Source organism: Acomys russatus, chromosome 15 (assembly GCF_903995435.1).
Source record: "Acomys russatus chromosome 15, mAcoRus1.1, whole genome shotgun sequence".
NCBI classification, from domain to species: Eukaryota; Metazoa; Chordata; class Mammalia; order Rodentia; family Muridae; genus Acomys; species Acomys russatus.
In genome coordinates, this window is record NC_067151.1 from 62878883 (window position 1) to 62895993 (window position 17111).

General features: G+C 45.8%; 2 protein-coding genes across 3 annotated transcripts; both read left to right on the top strand.

Moving 5' to 3' along the window:
- The first annotated feature begins 88 nt into the window (after window positions 1–88).
- C15H1orf43 (chromosome 15 C1orf43 homolog) lies at window positions 89–12111 on the top strand. 2 transcript variants are annotated; one of them, XM_051157569.1, is made up of 7 exons: window positions 89–291; window positions 680–781; window positions 5153–5270; window positions 6387–6440; window positions 8109–8275; window positions 8359–8417; window positions 11626–12111. In XM_051157569.1, exons 1-7 carry the CDS (start codon window positions 226–228, stop codon window positions 11819–11821), a joined length of 762 nt encoding a protein of 253 aa, XP_051013526.1. In that variant the 5' UTR covers window positions 89–225; the 3' UTR covers window positions 11822–12111. The 2 variants fall into 2 exon arrangements, with proteins under 2 accessions (XP_051013526.1, XP_051013525.1); XM_051157568.1 differs by lacking the exon at window positions 6387–6440.
- Window positions 12112–13227: 1116 nt separating this feature from the next.
- On the top strand, window positions 13228–16793 carry Cfap141 (cilia and flagella associated protein 141). Its single transcript, XM_051156930.1, has 3 exons — window positions 13228–13253; window positions 14845–14974; window positions 16692–16793. The coding sequence occupies exons 1-3, from the start codon at window positions 13228–13230 to the stop codon at window positions 16791–16793; spliced, it is 258 nt and encodes an 85-aa protein (XP_051012887.1).
- The last annotated feature ends 318 nt before the right edge of the window (window positions 16794–17111 follow it).

Here is a 17111-nt window from a genome sequence, read left to right on the forward strand (position 1 = left end):
GCTCTGTGCTTAACTAGCGCCCCCATCCACCATGTTTTCTGACCGACTCTAGTTTTGTTTTTTTTTCCCCTTCCCTCCCCCACCCCCCAAAGCCAAATAGAAATGGCTAGAGAGCTCCAGGGAACCTAGGTGCCCCTGGCTAATGCCGAGCCTGGCCTAACGCGCAAGCGTGGCGGGAATAACCTAGCGGGTCTTAGCAGAGAGAGAGAGAGAAAGAGAGAGGCGATGGCGTCTAGCAGTAACTGGCTGTCCGGAGTGAATGTCGTGCTTGTGATGGCATACGGGAGCCTGGTGAGGAGATTCCCCGACTCCATTCCTGCCGTCCCAGCCCAGCCCCTTCACCTGAGCCGTTCCCTGCCTTCTCTCTTCAGCCCCTTAACTTGCTTTGTTCTGGGCTTTCGAATTCTACCCGTACACTGCCCGAGGACTTTTAAGGCAAAGGTCCCCGCCCCCAGCTGCGAACCCTGCCTCGCCCCCTAGGTTCTAGGGCCCAGGTATCACGCCCCCTTGAGACTAGCCCTAGACCCACCCCTTAGCGACCTGGCTTGGCCCCAAGTTTTATCCCACAGCACCCAGCCCTGAAAATATTGTGAACGTGGTTTTGTTGTTTGTTTGTTTGTTTGTTTGTTTTTAACGTAATTCTTGTTATTTCTATAGATGGTTGTGATCTTTTTGGCAGGTATTTGTACTGCTGTTTATTTTTGTGAAGAGACAAATCATGCGCTTTGCAATGAAATCTAGAAGAGGACCCCATGTCCCTGTGGGACACAATGCCCCCAAGGTAGGTCCTTAGGGCGCAAGATAACCCTGATTCTTGGGCGCAAGATTTTCTCTGACTTTAAAAGATGACTGTGTTCATACAATTACTTGGCTTTTCCCCTTCACAAACCAAGCCGTAACTGCCTGCGGACTTGGCTCACTTGCTCATCCCTGCTGCACAACATGGGCTTTATGATCTAAACCAATTCAACTAGAAAGTGCTTCTCATATTCTTCTGAAACTACCAAGTGTTTCATGTTGCTTAGTTCTAGCGTGATGTTGGGAATGGCCACAGAGTAAGAGGACACGCTCAGGCCTGAGGAGCACAGTCCTTGATGAGTGAGGGTGGTGGGGAAGGGGCTCCCCTTTTCTGAGGAATAAGGGAAGTAGGGTGGGGCTACAACCAGCATGTAAAGTGAATATATTAAGGAAGGGGGGGAAGGCGTGTTTGGCCGTAGAAGAAAAAAAATGGTTGCCTTTGCAGAATTTTAAAGATGTCCACTGTGCTTGCCTCGAGTTGCATAAGACTCTGGGTTTGATTCCTGACACTACAAAAAAAAAGGGGGAAAGCGTTAATCGCCCTATTCTACCTCTCAAGTCGAGCCTAAGGAAGAAATTACCTAACAAGTTTTTAATTTTGCTCTTGCTCTTTGTTTTGTATTTTGAGACATATTGAACTATTGTAACCCAAGATGGCTTTCTCACCATGTAACCTCAAAGTGGTCCTTCTGCCGGAACCCCACAAGTGCTGAGATTACTAAAATAATGTACCAAATCAGACCACATTTTTAAAAAGATAGATAATCATGCTGGCCGTGGTGGCGCCCGCCTATAATCCCAACACTCGGGAGGCAGAGGCAGGCGGATCTCTGAGTTCGAGGCCAGCCTGGTCCACAGAGTCCAGGACTGCCAAGGCTACACAGAGAAACCCTGCCTAGAAGGGAGATGGGAGCTGGGGTTTCAAATAGCCATCTTAAACCTAATATAGATAAGTCAGAAGGCTTTTTGTGTGCATGTGTGTTTGTGTGGAAGCCATAATGTGGCATATTCTTAGTTGCTCTCCACCTTAGTTTTGGAGGCTGGATCTCCAGGAGTTTGCCAGTTTGTTGGCAGCTGGTGTTTTTCAGACAGGAGCTCCTGTTTCTTCGGAGAGAGCTAATACGTAGGTCAACATGCCATTGAACTGTGCCACGGTTAGAAACAGGCTCCTCCATCCCTGGTTTGTGAGATGCTGGAGCCTGAACCCAGGAACCTGGTGCACACTAGGCAAGCGCTCTGCCAGCTGGGATAACGCCGCTGTTGTGAATCAGAGTCTCACGCTTTCGCTTTCCAGCCTTGCACTGTTTAGTAAGGTAGCAGCTGACTTTACCACCTTGCGTCTCTGACGCTCCACATCACCAACATCAAGCTCTACTGGTTGAATTGCATAGCTTTGCACACACTGTCACCTCCCAAAAATGGTCTTTACTTGGCTTCCTCCTTCATTCCCTTTCGGTTTGTTTGAGGCTAAGGGTCTCTTGTGGCCCATGCTATCCTCTGGAACTCACCGGTAGCCAAAGTTTCCCATGAAATCCTCATCTCCCTCCTCCGTGTCTTGAGTGCTGGAATTAGAGGCATGTGTCGAAATACCAAACTCCTTAGTTTAGATCTTAGTTTAAAGTTTTTTCCTCAAGAGAGGAATGCATATTACATATTTCTGCTTTGTTTTTTGTTTTTCAGAGATAGGACTTTTCTATGTAGCCTTTACCCTGGAACTCAGAGCTCCACCTGCCTCTGCCTCCCGAGTGCTGGGATTAAAGGCGTGGGCCACCACATCCTGTGTATGTTACTTTTTTTTGTTTTGTTTTTCGAGACAGGGTTTCTCTGTGTATCATCCTTGGCCATCCTAAACTCGCTTTGTAGACCAGGCTGGCCTCAAACTCACAGCGATCCCCCTGCCTCTGCCTCCCGAGTGCTGGGATTAAAGGCGTGCGCACCACGGGCGGCTTATATTACACATTGTAATGCAAGCCTCTTTGTATTCTTAGGGTACCTTGGGTTTCTCATTACAACATTGCCACAGTTTGTCTGCTGTCTTGGTTAAGATGAGCTCTTTTTCAATAGATAATAAATTTCAAGATTGCATCCCGGTGATAGCTCACACTAGGTTCTATACATAGGAAATTGTCAATAAATTGTTGTTTAGTGAGAAATGGGTAATAACTAAAGCTAACCCATGGCTCCAGTAACTCCTAGAGCGTGGTCTTTCATTAGCCAGTGGAAAGGCTGAAGGAGGATGCTATGGACTGCACTGTCAGCCATGTCCTTTCCCTTGGCTATAGGAAAGGACCATGGGGGTTGGTTTCTAACGTGATGATGGATTAAAGCTTAGCTATTCAGTGCCGTCTAGACTACATAATGTCAAAGTTCCTCACATACGTAGGCAGACAAAATCTAACTTTGGGGGCTTTGTTTTGTTGTTTAGGGGGGTTGTTTGTTTTGGGTTTTTGTTTTTTAAGACAGGGTTTCTCTGTGTGTCCCTGGCTGTGCTAGATCCCACTCTGTAGACCAGGCTGGGTTGGAACGCACAGAGATCTAACTGCCTCTGCCTCCCAAGTGCTGCGTTACAGGCATTTACCACCACTGCCCAGCAAAATCTAAGTTCTGAAAGTGTAAACAAAACTACTTGGAAAAATAGTTGAACTTTATATGGTAAGAACATATGTATAGCTGCCTAATCCTTGGCCCAAGGTCCTATAATAGAAAATTTTATTTTGGGGGGCTCTGGCATCCCTTAAGATTAGACAGATTAAAAACTGATAATGGTTGCTTCTGGATGTGTGAGAATCAGCACATTAAGTAATTTTTAGTACATTTTTCCTTTTCATGACAAGGTCTTACTGGGTAGCCCAGGCTAGATTGTAACTGTAGCCCGGGCTGACCTTGAACTTGGAGCAGCCCTCCTGCTCTCAGTCTTTGTGGCACAGGAAGTGAAGTGGTGCTAGAGCACGTGGCAGCTTCTCTCTGTTTTGTTTTTTCCTTCAACTCAGGGAGCTCTTTTTTAAATCATCTTTATTTTATGTGCATGTATGTCTGTGTGAGGGTGTCAGATCCCCTGGAACTGTAACAGACAGTTGTGAGCTGCCATGTGGGTGCTGGGGATTGAAATCAGGACCTCTTAACCAGTGCTCTTAACTGCTGAGCCCCTCAAGAAGTTTTTTCTTTTTTTTTCCAAGACAGGGTTTCTCTGTGTAACCTTGGCTGTCCTGGACTCGATTTGTGGACCAGGCCGGCCTTGAACTCACAGAGATCCTCCAGCCTCTGCCCTGTCCACCCACCTCTCAGTGCTGGGATTAAGGGCCTGCCCCACCACGCCCAGCCCTCAGTAAGTTCTTTGTAACATCTAATCACGATTCTTCTTCTTCTTCTTCTTTTTCTTCTTTTCGTTTTTCGAGACAGGGTTTCTCTGTGTAGCCTTGGCCATCCTGGACTCACTTTGTAGACCAGGCTGGCCTCGAACTCACAGCAATCCGCCTGCCTCTGCCTCCCGAGTGCTGGGATTAAAGGCGTGCACCACCACGCCCGGGCCCGGCCAGGATTCTTTTAGTCCAATTTCAAATCAGAAATAATGCTGGTGTCAACCTAAAGAAATTCTGGCAAGTTAATAAGCCAGGCGTGGTGGCGCACGCCTTTAATCCCAGCACTCAGGAGGCAGAGGCAGGTGGATCACTGTAAATTCAAGGCCAGCCTGGTCTACAAAGCAAGTCGAAGACAGTCAAGGCTACACAGAGAAACCCTGTCTCAAAAAAACAAATTCTGGCAAGTTAAAACATCTGGCTTAGGGACTGAGAAGATGGCTCAATGATTAAGAGCTCTTGCTGGCCAATCATGAGGACTGGGGTTCTGACCCATGTCACATGTACAACCCGTGGTATAAACCAGGGGTCCCTTGTCCCCTGTAACCCAGCTCTGAGGGCTGTAGAGACTAAAGGGTTGCAGGGTCTTGCTGGCTTCCAGCCTCAGTGAGAAAACCCAAGCCGGAGAAAGAGTGCTGGAGGAAGACACCTGATACAGGCATGCACAGCTCCGCAGGTGCAAACACAGCTGCAGGAGAGAAAAGCCGGGTAGATGGCACACTCCAGTCCCAGTACTCCTAAGTAGAAGCAAGTGGTTCTCTCTTGAGTTGGAAGTCAGCCTGCTCTACATAGTTTCAGGGAAGCCAGAGCTGCATAGACTGTGCCTCAAAATTCAAAGGAGAGAGAGAGAGATTTGGCTTTGAGGTGTATATTAGAGAGTCCCAAACACATTGTTGGGTTTTCTGTTTCACCTTGGTTTACATGCTCTGGCCCCTTTACAGATTGTTGGGAAGCAGAACATACATAGTGATGGTGTGTGCTTTTCTGTGAATGCACAGGACTTGAAAGAGGAGATCGATGTTCGACTGTCCAGGGTGCAGGATATCAAGTATGAACCCCAGCTCCTGGCAGATGATGACACCAGACTGCTGCAGCTGGAAACCCAGGGCAATCAAAGTATGTGACAAGCTCCTGGAGGATGTGTCACTGAGAAGTCCCAATGTAGTGACAGTTTTAAGAATTATGGGGCCTGGCGAGATGGCTCAGCGGTAAAGAGCACTGTCTGCTCTTGTAGAGGACCTGGGTTCAATTCCCAGCAACCACAGACAGGATGGCTTATAACCACCTGTGAGATCTGGTGCCCTCTTCTGGCATGCAGGCGTATGTGCAGGCAAAACACTGTATATATAATAAATATTAAAAGAAAAAAGAGAAAAAAAAACTTTAAAAAAGAATTCTGGAATTTTGGTTTCTTTAAAAAACAAAATCAAAACAAATATTATTATAAGAGCATGCTTTGGACTGTCCACAACAGCTGACCATGAGTTGCCTCGTTCTACCAAAGGTATGGTTTTTGCCAGCTACAGATGTTTTTGGCGATTGTGTGGCATTTGAAATTCTAGGAACTGTTGAGTAGGGGGTATGTAAATTCTACAGCCCCGAGAGGTGTGTGTTGTTTAAAAAATAGATTTTTAAAAGTTGGGTGGCAACCTGGTCTACAGAGCAAGTTCCTGGGCGGTTTGTTAGTAGCCATGGTCAAAGAAGAAGAAAAAGAAAATAAATTAGACTCAGGGTTCAGTTGACACCTCCCTCGCTCTCCTTCCTTCCCCCTCTAGCCTTGTTTCTTTACCTTGTGTTGGGGTGTGAAACTGGGATGGGGTGGGAGTGGGGGCAATAAAGGGTGGGAAAAGAAAAGCCCACAAAGTAAGCAAAACCCAGCTACATCCACAGCTTAAGAATTCCTCTACTGCCGGGCGTGGTGGCGCACGCCTTTAATCCCAGCACTCGGGAAGCAGAGGCAGGTGGATCTCTGTGAGTTCGAGGTCAGCCTGGTCTACAAAGTGAGTCCAGAACAGTCAAGGCTACACAGAGAAACCTTGTCTGGAAAAAAAAAAACAAAACAAAACAAAATAAAAAGAATTCCTCTACTGTTGGAAGTTTCAACACCTGTACCAAACCCCCATAGTCCTCAGTTATTGGATATATGCCAGATACAAGGAAGCAGTTTGTTAACCGATTGTACTCTTGGGGTATTTTGAGAGTAATCACTGAAACTAGTCTTTTCCTCAACAGGTTGCTACAACTATCTATACAGGATGAAAGCTTTAGATGCGATCCGCGCCTCTGGTAAGTTAGTTGCAAGAGTGCACTGAAGAGTCTAATGCTAGGGGCACAGTGAGAAAGATGTTGGGATTTGTCCTTTGACACATTATTATGGCTAGAAGGAGTTTCCTAGGGTTCTGAGGGTACTATATTGAAAGAAACCGTTGTAAGTATCCAGATGTGGTGGTGCACACCTTTAATCCCACAGCTCGGGAGGCGGACGCAGGTAGATCTCTGTGAGCTAAGACCAGCCTGGTCTCCATAGGGAGTTCCAGGGCAGACAGGGTTAGCTACATAGAGAGATGCTGTCTTTAAAAAAAAGAGCTGAATCCCCTTGGTTTGCTCTTTTTTTTTCTTTCTTCCTCCCCTACCCCCTGGTTTTTGAGACAGGGTCTCTCTGTAGACCTGGCTGCTTCACTCTGTAGCCAAGCTGGCCTTGAACTCACAGAGATCACCCTGACTCTATGATTAAAGGATTGTACTCTCACCTCCTGAAGGTGAATTATTTTTTTCACTTGAAGTGAATTTTTTTTTCCTCCCAAGTGACTTACCTTGGTTTGAGTGTTAACTGGAGATATCGTCTCACATGGCCAATGCAGAGAGCTTCTGCTTTTACCTCCCAGTGCTTATTATGGGCACTGTGCCGCAACACCAAGTTTACTCGATGTCAAGCCCAGAGCTTCTGGTGTGCTAAATAAACATCCAAACAGCTGAACCACATCCCCAGCCCAGTTTAACATTTCTTTTCAGGGGAACTTGCTGGTTTGTTCTTATTTTTAAGACAAAGTCTTGATATTAGCCCTGGCAGACCTTCAATTCACAGAGACCCACCCTAGTATTGGGATTAAAGGAATACACCACCACACTGTCTTTAATTACTATTTTTATGTTGTATATATTGTGTGCCTGCATGGGTTTATATGTACTGTTTGTGTAAAGGAGTCCAACAGAGGGCATCAGAGCCCCTGGAACTGGAGTGACTTCCAGGTGGTTGTAACCCTCTAAAGCCAGGTCTGCTGCAAGTGCAGCAAGTGCTGTTACTGCTGAGCTCTCAAACCCCAGGTTTATGTTTTATTTTGGGGGGGACTTTATGTTAGGAGGTTGTAGGCCTTCTTTATTTATTTTTTGTTTTTGCCACAGATTGATGCAGTGAAGCTTAGGCCTTACTCAACATCCTTCTGCCTCAGCCTCCCAAATGTTGGAATTCTAGGTATGTGCTGCTACACTGCACCTAGTGTACAATGTTGTCTTTTAAAGTTCTCCTGAGGCCTTTAGTTTCATGAATTGAGTCATGATAATCGTTTTCCCACAACACAATGTGGGAAGTGTAATATCTGGTTTTTCACTGTTATTGGATTTTTTTTTTCACATTATGTGATTACTTGCATGCTTTTACGTCAGTTGAAAGAGTTTATATCTTAATCTTAAAGCCGAGATGTTGATGGTATCATACAGAACTTAGAGTTGTGTGGCGACACCCACATAACCATGTGGGCATAGCAGTGTCCATCTGATCTTAATTCTGTTAGAATCTGCTTTCAGCTCATTCGTGTCAGTAGATACAATCTTTTTATTAATGTATATTAATTTTAAATTTGGGGTTTTTGGTGATAGTTAAAGCTGTTTCTAAGTTTGGAGAATTAACTACGAAAAAAACAGAGAAGAGGTATAATTGTGCTGTTTTCTTCTCAGAGATCCCATTTCATGCTGAAGGCCGGCACCCCTGTTCTTTAATGGGTAAGAATTTCCGCTCTTACTTGCTAGATCTGCGAAACACTAGCACTCCTTTCAAGGGTGTTCGCAAGGCCCTCATTGATGCTCTGCTTGATGGATATGAGGCAGCCCGCTATGGGACAGGGGTAAGTTGGAAGGGTAGTGTTCCCGTCAACAGGTGGGGTGACGTGCTCCACGCAGACACTGATTGTCCTCTCTATTTCTGAAGGTCTTTGGCCAGAGTGAGTACTTGCGGTATCAGGAGGCCTTACGTGAGCTGGCCACTGTGTGAGTATGCTGGGGCATGGCAAAGAATGCCAAGTTAGACATAGAAGTGCAGTTACGAGAAGAATCGAGGAGAAGGTCTAGGCTAGCAAGACAGTCTCTAAATAAATAAGCAAAATGGTATAAAAGAACACAGAAGTGCTAGGCTGGTCCCATGAAACCTGCCAGGATTAAGAAACAGACATTTTGTTCTCTGAGCTAATAAGAGAAACTTCTACTTTGTATGCATATTTTGGTTTTATTTTTGTTTTGGATTTTGGGATTTTTTGTTTTTGTTTTGGTGGGGGTTTTTTTGTTTGTTTATTTTTTGGTTTGGTTTGGTTTTGGTCTACCCAACTAAAATATCAAAATGGTCTGAGCATGGTGGTGCAGGCCTTTCATAGGCAAAGTTGGGTGGCAGGCAACCTGTCTACAGAGTAAGATCCTGGGTGGACAGGGCTACAGAGAGGAACTGTCTTTAATCCCAGCCCTTGGGAGGCAGAGACAGGTGGATCTCTATAAATGTGAAGCCAGCCTGGTCTACAGAGTAAGTTCCAGGACAGCCAGGACTATACAGAGAAACCTTATCTCAAAAAACAAACAAACAAAGGGGGCGGGGAGAGTGGTATAGCTAGCAAAGGAATGAGAGTTCTCAGCACATAAGGACTCCTGTTCTAGGGTCCGCCTTTTGTGCTTTGGTGCAATGAAAGTAAATTAAGTTCTAGGGCCTGGAGAGATGGCTCAGAGGTTAGGAGCACTGTATGCCTTTCCAGAGGTCCTGAGTTCAATTCTCAGCAACCACAACCATCTGTATGGAGATCTGGTGCCCTCTTCTGGCAAACAAGTGTGTATGCAGATGGAGCACTCATATACATAAATGAGTGCACTTTTTAAAAGCCAGGCACAGTGGTGCAAGCCTGTAATCCTAGCATTCAGGGAGGCCGAGGCTACCCTGATCTACATACAAAGCAAGTCGTTGACAGCCAAGGCTACATGGAGAAACCCTGTCTTGAAAAAAACAAAAAGAAAATGACTTTAATTCCAACTTTTCTTAAAAACCATGTAAAGTGATGTAATCCCGTCTTTAGGGAAAAACATCAGTAGAGAGTCAGCTTTTGAGCATTTGTTCATTATGCCACTTAGGTTAATCGTAACTGAGCATGCATGCTGAAAAAGGAAAGCCAACCTAGAGCTGGTTACCAGGGTATGAGGTCATAACACAGTTGTAGAATGCTTGCCAAACATGCACTTTCCTGTGCACATGTGCAGTGCACGGAAACTTGCAGGCACATACACACAAATAAGAAATGAAAAATCTTGAAAGAAGTTAGGCAGGAAACCTGTTAAAAACTCACTTGAGACCTGGATATGGTGGCACACACACTCGGGAGGTAGCGGCAGGCGGATCTCTGTGAGTTCGAGGCTAGCCTTGTCTACAAAGCAAGTCCAGGACAGCCAGGACTATAAGAGAAACCCTGTCTTGTAAAAAACCAAAAAACTAACTCACTTGAGCCAGGTGCACACTTTCACTCCCAGCACTCAGAAGGCAAAGGCAGGTAGATCTCTGTGGGTTCAAGAACAACCAGGGCCACACAGAGAAACCTTATCTGAGAAATGTATTTGCTATATATTTTGTTAGAGATTTTGTTGTTTTGTTTTTATTATGGCTTTTTGAGATAAGGCTTTATTTCCTGCAATTCAAGATAATTCTCTTCCCTTAACCATCTTGAGTCTTACTGGTATATGCCCCCATACCTGGCTCTTACTGCTTTTTAAAAATCCTGGTTTCTGGAAAGGTTTGATGGATAACAATGGAAAAGAATAGGCTTTGAAACCTGATAAATCTGTGTAGCTTTGTGATGTTATTGGAATCTTGGTTTGGTTTTTTTTTTTTTTTTTGGGTTCTTTTTGTTTGTTTTTTGTTTTGTTTTGGAGGGGGTGGGGGATGGTTTTGGTTTGGTTTTTCTAGTTAGGGTTTCTCTGTATAGCCTTGGCTTTGTAAACCAGGCTGTTCTTGAACTCAAAATGATCTGCCTGCCTCTGTCCCTCTTTATTTATTTATTTTTTTTTTAAGATTTATGTATTTATTTATTATGTATGTATGTATACAGTGCTCTGCCTACATGTACACTTGCATGCCAGAAGAGGGCACCAGATCTCATTATAGGTGGCTGAGAGCCACCATGTGATTGCTGGGAATTGAACTCAGGACCTTTGGAAGAGCAGCCAATGCTGTTAACTGCTGAGCCATCTCTCCAGCCCTTTTTTGTTTTTTTTTTGGTTTTTGAGACAGGATTTCCCTGTGTAGCCCTGGTTGTCCTGGAACTCACAGCGATCTGTCTGCCTCTGCCTTCCGAGTGCTGAGATTAAAAGCATGTGCCACCACAGCCAGCTCTGATTTTTAGTTCTTACCCTGCAAAGTTGATGCTACAGTATTAGAGATGTTAGGGTGTTGGTAAGTGAGCTGTTGGCAAGTCACAAGTGCTATGTGCCTTCTGACATGATATGTACCCAAGAGTTTGATTTTATTTCTCCTCTTTGGTCTGGGAATGTTAGCAACATGCACATTAGAGCAGTCAGCAGAGTTACAAGCTTTCTGTAAGCAGAGCAAAATAAAAGCGAGACCCCAGCATGATGGCCTGATTCCTGTAAGGCCAGCCTCACTTACACAGTAAGACCCATTCTGTCCTTGTTCCCTCCCCACATCCCTAAAAAGAAAGGGTGGCACTGGAAATAAGTACTTAGTAAAACCTGCTTGCCTTGATAATCTAAATTAGCAAATGGTCTTAGTAATGAATTGATTGGGTTTTTGTTGTGGTCTTTTGGGGAATGGGAGGTTTCATTTTGTGGTGCGTGGGGTTAGCGGAGACTTGCTATGTGGACCAGACTGGCCTTGAATTTTGAGATCCTTCTGCCTCTTGCAGTTACAGGGGTTTGCAAGCATGCCTTGCTTAGTAACTAGTAAAATAGGTGAGAGACAATTGTACCTGCACTTACTGGGTGGGATAATCTCTGAATTGTATTCTGGGTTTTTGTTCTGATAGTCACTTTCCATCAGTTTTATTTGTGTGTGAGTATGTGCAGAGGTTCTGGCTGAGAGGCAGAGTTACAGATGCATGCTGTAGTTGCTCTGCTCTTCTGGGGGAGCAGTGTGTGCTCTTAGCCAGAGTCATCTCTCCAGCCCCGTTCCTGCCAGTTCTCATTAAGTCTATGCCTGTTGTGTATTCTGCAGAGTCAAAGCACGGATGGGCAGCTCTCAGAGACAACACCAGTCAGCGGCCAAAGACCTAACCCAGTCGCCTGAAATGTCGCCAACAACCATCCAGGTCACATACCTTCCCTCCAGTCAGAAGAGCAAACGTCCTAAGCACTTTCTCGAACTGAAGAGCTTTAAGGACAACTATAACACACTAGAGAGTACGCTATGATGGCTACACAGGTGCCAGCCGTGCGCCTTTGGCCTGTCTGGCTCAGCAGGCCCAGACTTGATTGGCCGAAGCTTGTGTGGAGCCCAGAGTTCTTTCGGAGCTGTGTCTAACAGGTCCTTCCCAGCCCTTTCTTCTCTTGGCTAAGACGTGTTCTCTCCCAGTAGCACTTTTTCTGGATTTGAATTCAAATGTCATTGTCAAAGCTTCCTTGGAAATCCTTGCTTGTTTTTGGCTGTAATTCACCTACCCTGTTCAATGCTGTTTGGCCCCAATGGTGTAAACTGAAGTGAGATGCCTTCTGTATCTACCCCATAGAAACATTTGGGTTTAGACCATCACAGATTTGATTGGTGGAAAAGTCAGGCAGGACCTCCTGAGGAAAGGGGAGTGGGTGGGCGGAATGTCCTCTGGAATTTGGTGCTCATTCAAACAAGCTGTATAGAGGCATGAACATGACTTTCCTGAGGCGGAAGCATCTGTCCCACCTTCACCCAATACTGTTATGACAAGTAAAAGTATGTGTTCTGGCACGTTGTATAACCTATGCTGAGATGGTGAGACACAACGTGAAGAAGTGGTTTTCTCTAAATTCAGTGTATTAGTCTCAGTTTACAAATTATTTAATAAAATTAACTACTAAAAAAAAAACCTGAGTCATTTCTTTAGAACAACAGACATTTGATGTATGTCCGCATTGGCTTTACAGGACAGGGCGTGAAGCTTTGCTGCCAGAAACGGGTTGGAGTCTGTCTGCATCTAGACCACAGACAGTCTGAAATCCCAACAGAAGAAATCCTGAAATAAGGACTGTGTGGCCCATGCTTGTCGCCTGGCCTTGTCACCAATAGGAAGCTGGGGAACCAGGGTTCCCTTCCGGTCACCAGGGCAACAGGCCCAAGTGACCAGTCAACTCCCAGAACCAAGTCATTGTTGGACGCCTTAATGTTGCTATGACAACTGAAACCACGGTGACCCAACTAAACAGAAAGGAGAGCTGCTCAGTGTCCTCAGACTTAGTGTGTCTTAGATATGTCTGTGGAGAAAATTACAAAAGTAGAAGAGGTACGCAGAGTTGGAAGGAGGGTTGGAGGTTGGCGGAGGAGTTTCCCTTGATGTTTTCCAGGTGGTTTCACCCAAGGTACAGGATTCTTGAAAGGGGCCCTGGAAGCGTGCAGGAGAGTGAGCAAAAACGGGGAACTCCTGCTGGAACACAGAGTGGCTGTTCACATATGTCTCCTCTGGCCCCTGTATTTTCTCTTCAGTCTATTCTGAGAAATGTAGGGCTTTTTCGCACTTCCCCTGAGAAACGTGACGACTACATTCCTCAGAAGTGGATCTGGTGGTAAGATTCTTGTAATCAAGGGCATCAACAGAACTCCTCTCTCTTGCAGAATTTGCAAAGAGCCATGTTGCTTAAGAAGATGGTCAACAGGTAATCTGTGTTTCCATCTCCTCCCATCAGGGTGTCTTCTCCAATCTGCTGTCCTTGGGGGACTTGTCAAGGAGGAGAGCTTTGTGCACAGAAACACTCCACTAGCAGCTGTGCCTCCAACCCTAAACTTCTTTAAAGGAAGTGGTGCCGAAGCAGGGCTGGAAGCTCATGCCTGAAATCTGTGATGAGCATGAGTCTGAGGCCGGCCTAGGCTACCTTTAGTTGATACGCTCTTAAAAACCCCATGGGGAGACCGAGCATGATGGCAATGATGCTTTTGATCTCAACACTAGAGGGCAGAGGCAGATGGGTCTCTTGAGTTTGAGCCCAGACTAGTCTACATAATTCAAGGGAATAGGGGCTTTATAATGAGACACTTTTTAAGGGAGGGTGACAGATCGCTGATAGACTGCTTGCCTAACATACACAGAGCTTTGGTTTTATTTCCCAGCATTCAGGAGATAAAGACAGGAGCATCCAAGGTCCAGAGTTAGCTACATAGTGAGTTGGAGGCCAGCTTGTGTCACATGAAATTGTCTTTTTTTTTTTTTTTTTTTTTTTTGGTTTTTCAAGACAGGTTTTCTCTGTGTAGCCTTGGCTGTCCTAGACTCGCTTTGTAGGCCAGGCTGGCCTCGAACTCACAGCGATCTGCCTGCCTCTGCCTCCCAAGTGCTGAAACTGTCTTTTTAAAAGGGGGATGTGTGTAGCTGGGCATGGTGGCATACATCTTTAATCCCAGCATTTAGGAGGCAGAGGCAGGTGGATCACTGTGAGTTCGAGGCCAGCCTGGTCTACAAGGCAAGTCCCGGACAGCCAAAGCTACACAGAGAAACCCTGTCTCAAAAAGGGGCCAGGGGAGGGCCTGCTGGCGGTGGTGCACGCCTTTAATGCCAGCACTGGGAGGCAGAGGCAGGCGATTGCTGTGAGTTCAAGGCCAGCCTGGTCTACAAAGTGAGTCCAGGACAGCCAAGGCTACACAGAGAAACCCTGTCTCGGAAAAAAACAAAAAACAAAAAGGGGCGGGGGGAGGGGGGAATGTGTGTGCTGTGAGATGGTTCAGAAAACACTAGCTGCTCTTCTGAAGGTCTTGAATTCAATTCCCAGCAACCATGTGGTGCCTCACAACCATCTATAAAGGGATCTGTTGCCCTCTTCTGGCATGTAGGTGTACATGCAGACGTTACTCCTATACTTTAAAAGTAGATTAAAAAATAAAAAGTTGCTGGGCAGTGATGGTACATGCCTTTAAACCCAGCACTCAGGAGTCAGGTGGCCGGGTCTCAGAGTTTGAGGCCAGCCTGGTCTACAAAGTGAGTTCCAGAACAGCTAGGGCTACACACACAAACCCTGTCTCAAAACACACACACACACACACACACAGTGTTTTGAGACTCAGACATAGATGGCACAACTTTGAGTTTCCTTTTTTGTGTTGTAACAGCTAACGGCTCTGCCTCTACTCATGACATTGGTTCAGTAACCCTGAACCTGAGCCTGGTCTAGCTACCCTTCCAAGAGGTCACAAAGCAAATCACGCTGCTGAGGACTTGTCTCTGCTACTAACTCATTTAATTCCCTGAACCTGGGGCAGGTGGCAGAGTTCACATACTCACTGTCAGTGGCAGATGACATTGAGCCAACGGAGAGACCCATACGCGGCCCTAAGGATGCAGGACGCTATGCAACAGGAATTAGCACTGTCCAACAAGCAGCTGCTGCTGGTGAGTCCTAGGAAGGCAGCCTGGAGTCTCCCCACTTCCTGCTCTATGTTCCTACCAGCTGGGATATCAAGCACTTCTCTGGCGGGACTTAACCCATATCATATGCCTCTCAGGTTTTTTCATTATTTTATCAGAACATTACTTTAACATCAAATGTCACAGCTCACCAGGCAGTAGCGGTGCACGCCTTTTATCCCAGCACTTGCAGGTGGATCCCTGTGAGTTGGAGGCCAGCCTGGTTTACAAAGTGAATCCAGGACAGCCAGGGCTGCACACAGAAACCCTGTCTCAAAAAGCAAAACAAAACCAATGTCAAAGCTCTTCAGTAAGTGATTATTTTTAAATGTACCATTGTTTGCATATGGCAGTCTTGGTTTAGTTTTTAGGCTTAATGAAGCTTTGTTTTCTTGTGTTCTTTGGGTTTGGTTTGGTTTGAAACAGGGTCTCACTAGAGCTCCATTTTTCTCTACCTCATGCATGCTGGAAATAAAATGAACCAGCAAACCCAGCCAAGGGTTTTATTTCATGTGTTTTAAAAAATAATTTGTTTATTTTTATGTGCATTGGTATTTGTTTGTTTTGTTTTTGAGACAGGGTTTCTCTGTGTAGCCTTGGCAAGACCTTGTCTTAAAAATAAATACATAGGCGGGCATGGTGCACATGCCTCTGGAAGCAGAGGCAGGTACATCGCTGTGAGTTCAAGGCCAGCCTGGTCTACAAAGCGAGTCCAGGACAGCCAAGGCTACACAGAGAAATCCTGTTTTGAAAAACAAACAAAACCCCTACCCAGGTCTGGCCAATGGACAGGATATTCTCCACAGTTGAGTGGAGGGCAGGGACTGACTTTCACACAAACTCTGGTGCCCATATTTGACTACGTCCCCTTGATGGGGAGGCCCAGTGGCACTCAGAGGAAGGATAACAGGCTATCAACAAGAGACTTGATATCCTATGAACATAACAGGGGGAGGAGGTCCCCTCAGTCACATTCATAGGGGAGGGGAATAGGGTGAAAGCGGGAGGGAGAGACAAGGGAGAAACAGGAAGAAACAAGGGATGGGATAACAATTGAGATGTAATATGAATAAATTAATTTAAAAAGTATGAAAAACAAACAAACAAGGTCTTGTTCTGCTTCCCAGGATGGCCTGGAACTTACTAGACATCCTGTCTCAGCTTCCCATGTGCTGGAATTATAAGCATGCCCCACTACCTAGCAGCAGGTGACAGATTTCCAATCCCTGTGCATCATATAGTCCTTGGTCTTCCTTTTTTTTTTTTTAATTATTTTATGAGCATTGGTCAGATTCCCCTGTGTGGATGCTGGGAACTGAACTGGGATCCTCTGCATGGGAAGTTAGTACTGTTAACTGCTGAGCCATCTCTCCAGGCCCAAGTCCTTGGTCTTTCTATCCAGTGACACCCTAAGCTGCCTCTTCTCCCCCGGGTGACAATTGTGATGTCACCTTTTAGTATCTTGAGTACCTAGCTGATTTTCTAGTTCATGGTGATTTCTCAGCAAAATGATCCTTCACCCAGGGAGGGGAAATCAGATAGGCTTCCTCCCCTCCTGATTGACTTTCTCTTCTATGACATCCCTTTGTGTCCCAGCTAAGTCCAGGCCCAAGAGAAGAGACCACAGGGAGGGGAAGGCAACCAGAGACTGAGGAAGAATGTCAGAGAGCCGACAGCACACGTTTACTACCTTCTCTTCCAGGTCCGGCAAGCTGCCTTACACCAGCTGTTTGAAAAGGAACATCAACAGTACCAGCTGGAACTCAATCAGCTGGGCAAAGCTTTTTATGAGGAAAGACTCTGACAGCCACCAAAACACTGCTCTCCCATCATCTCGTCACGCCTGCCAACAGAGCCTCTGCTACCCAAAACATACCCAGACCTGGGGCTTAAAACTGTCCTTTTTTCACTATCATGTCAACTCAAATGTTGCCTCTGGAAACAAGAGTGACACCTTGTGGCCATCGTGGGGTATGCATGGTTGTAAGGGGAGAGGGTATACAACATGGGGTTTAACAAATAAACAAAAAGGTTCAGACTCTGGCCATGCACTTTATTCTCAGCCCTGAGTCTTGGTTTGCTCTTGGCTGCTGTAATTTAACTTCCCAGGTTGTGGGCACCG

Coding starts and splice junctions, on each gene's coding strand:
- C15H1orf43 (XM_051157569.1), top strand. CDS start 226: ATGGCGTCTAGCAGTAACTGGCTGTCCGGAGTGAATGTCGTGCTTGTG. Junction 782..5,152: donor TGGGACACAATGCCCCCAAG/GTAGGTCCTTAG, acceptor GTGAATGCACAG/GACTTGAAAGAGGAGATCGA. Junction 6,441..8,108: donor AGATGCGATCCGCGCCTCTG/GTAAGTTAGTTG, acceptor TTTTCTTCTCAG/AGATCCCATTTCATGCTGAA.
- Cfap141 (XM_051156930.1), top strand. CDS start 13,228: ATGTTGCTTAAGAAGATGGTCAACAG. Junction 13,254..14,844: donor CTTAAGAAGATGGTCAACAG/GTAATCTGTGTT, acceptor AACCTGGGGCAG/GTGGCAGAGTTCACATACTC. Junction 14,975..16,691: donor CCAACAAGCAGCTGCTGCTG/GTGAGTCCTAGG, acceptor CTTCTCTTCCAG/GTCCGGCAAGCTGCCTTACA.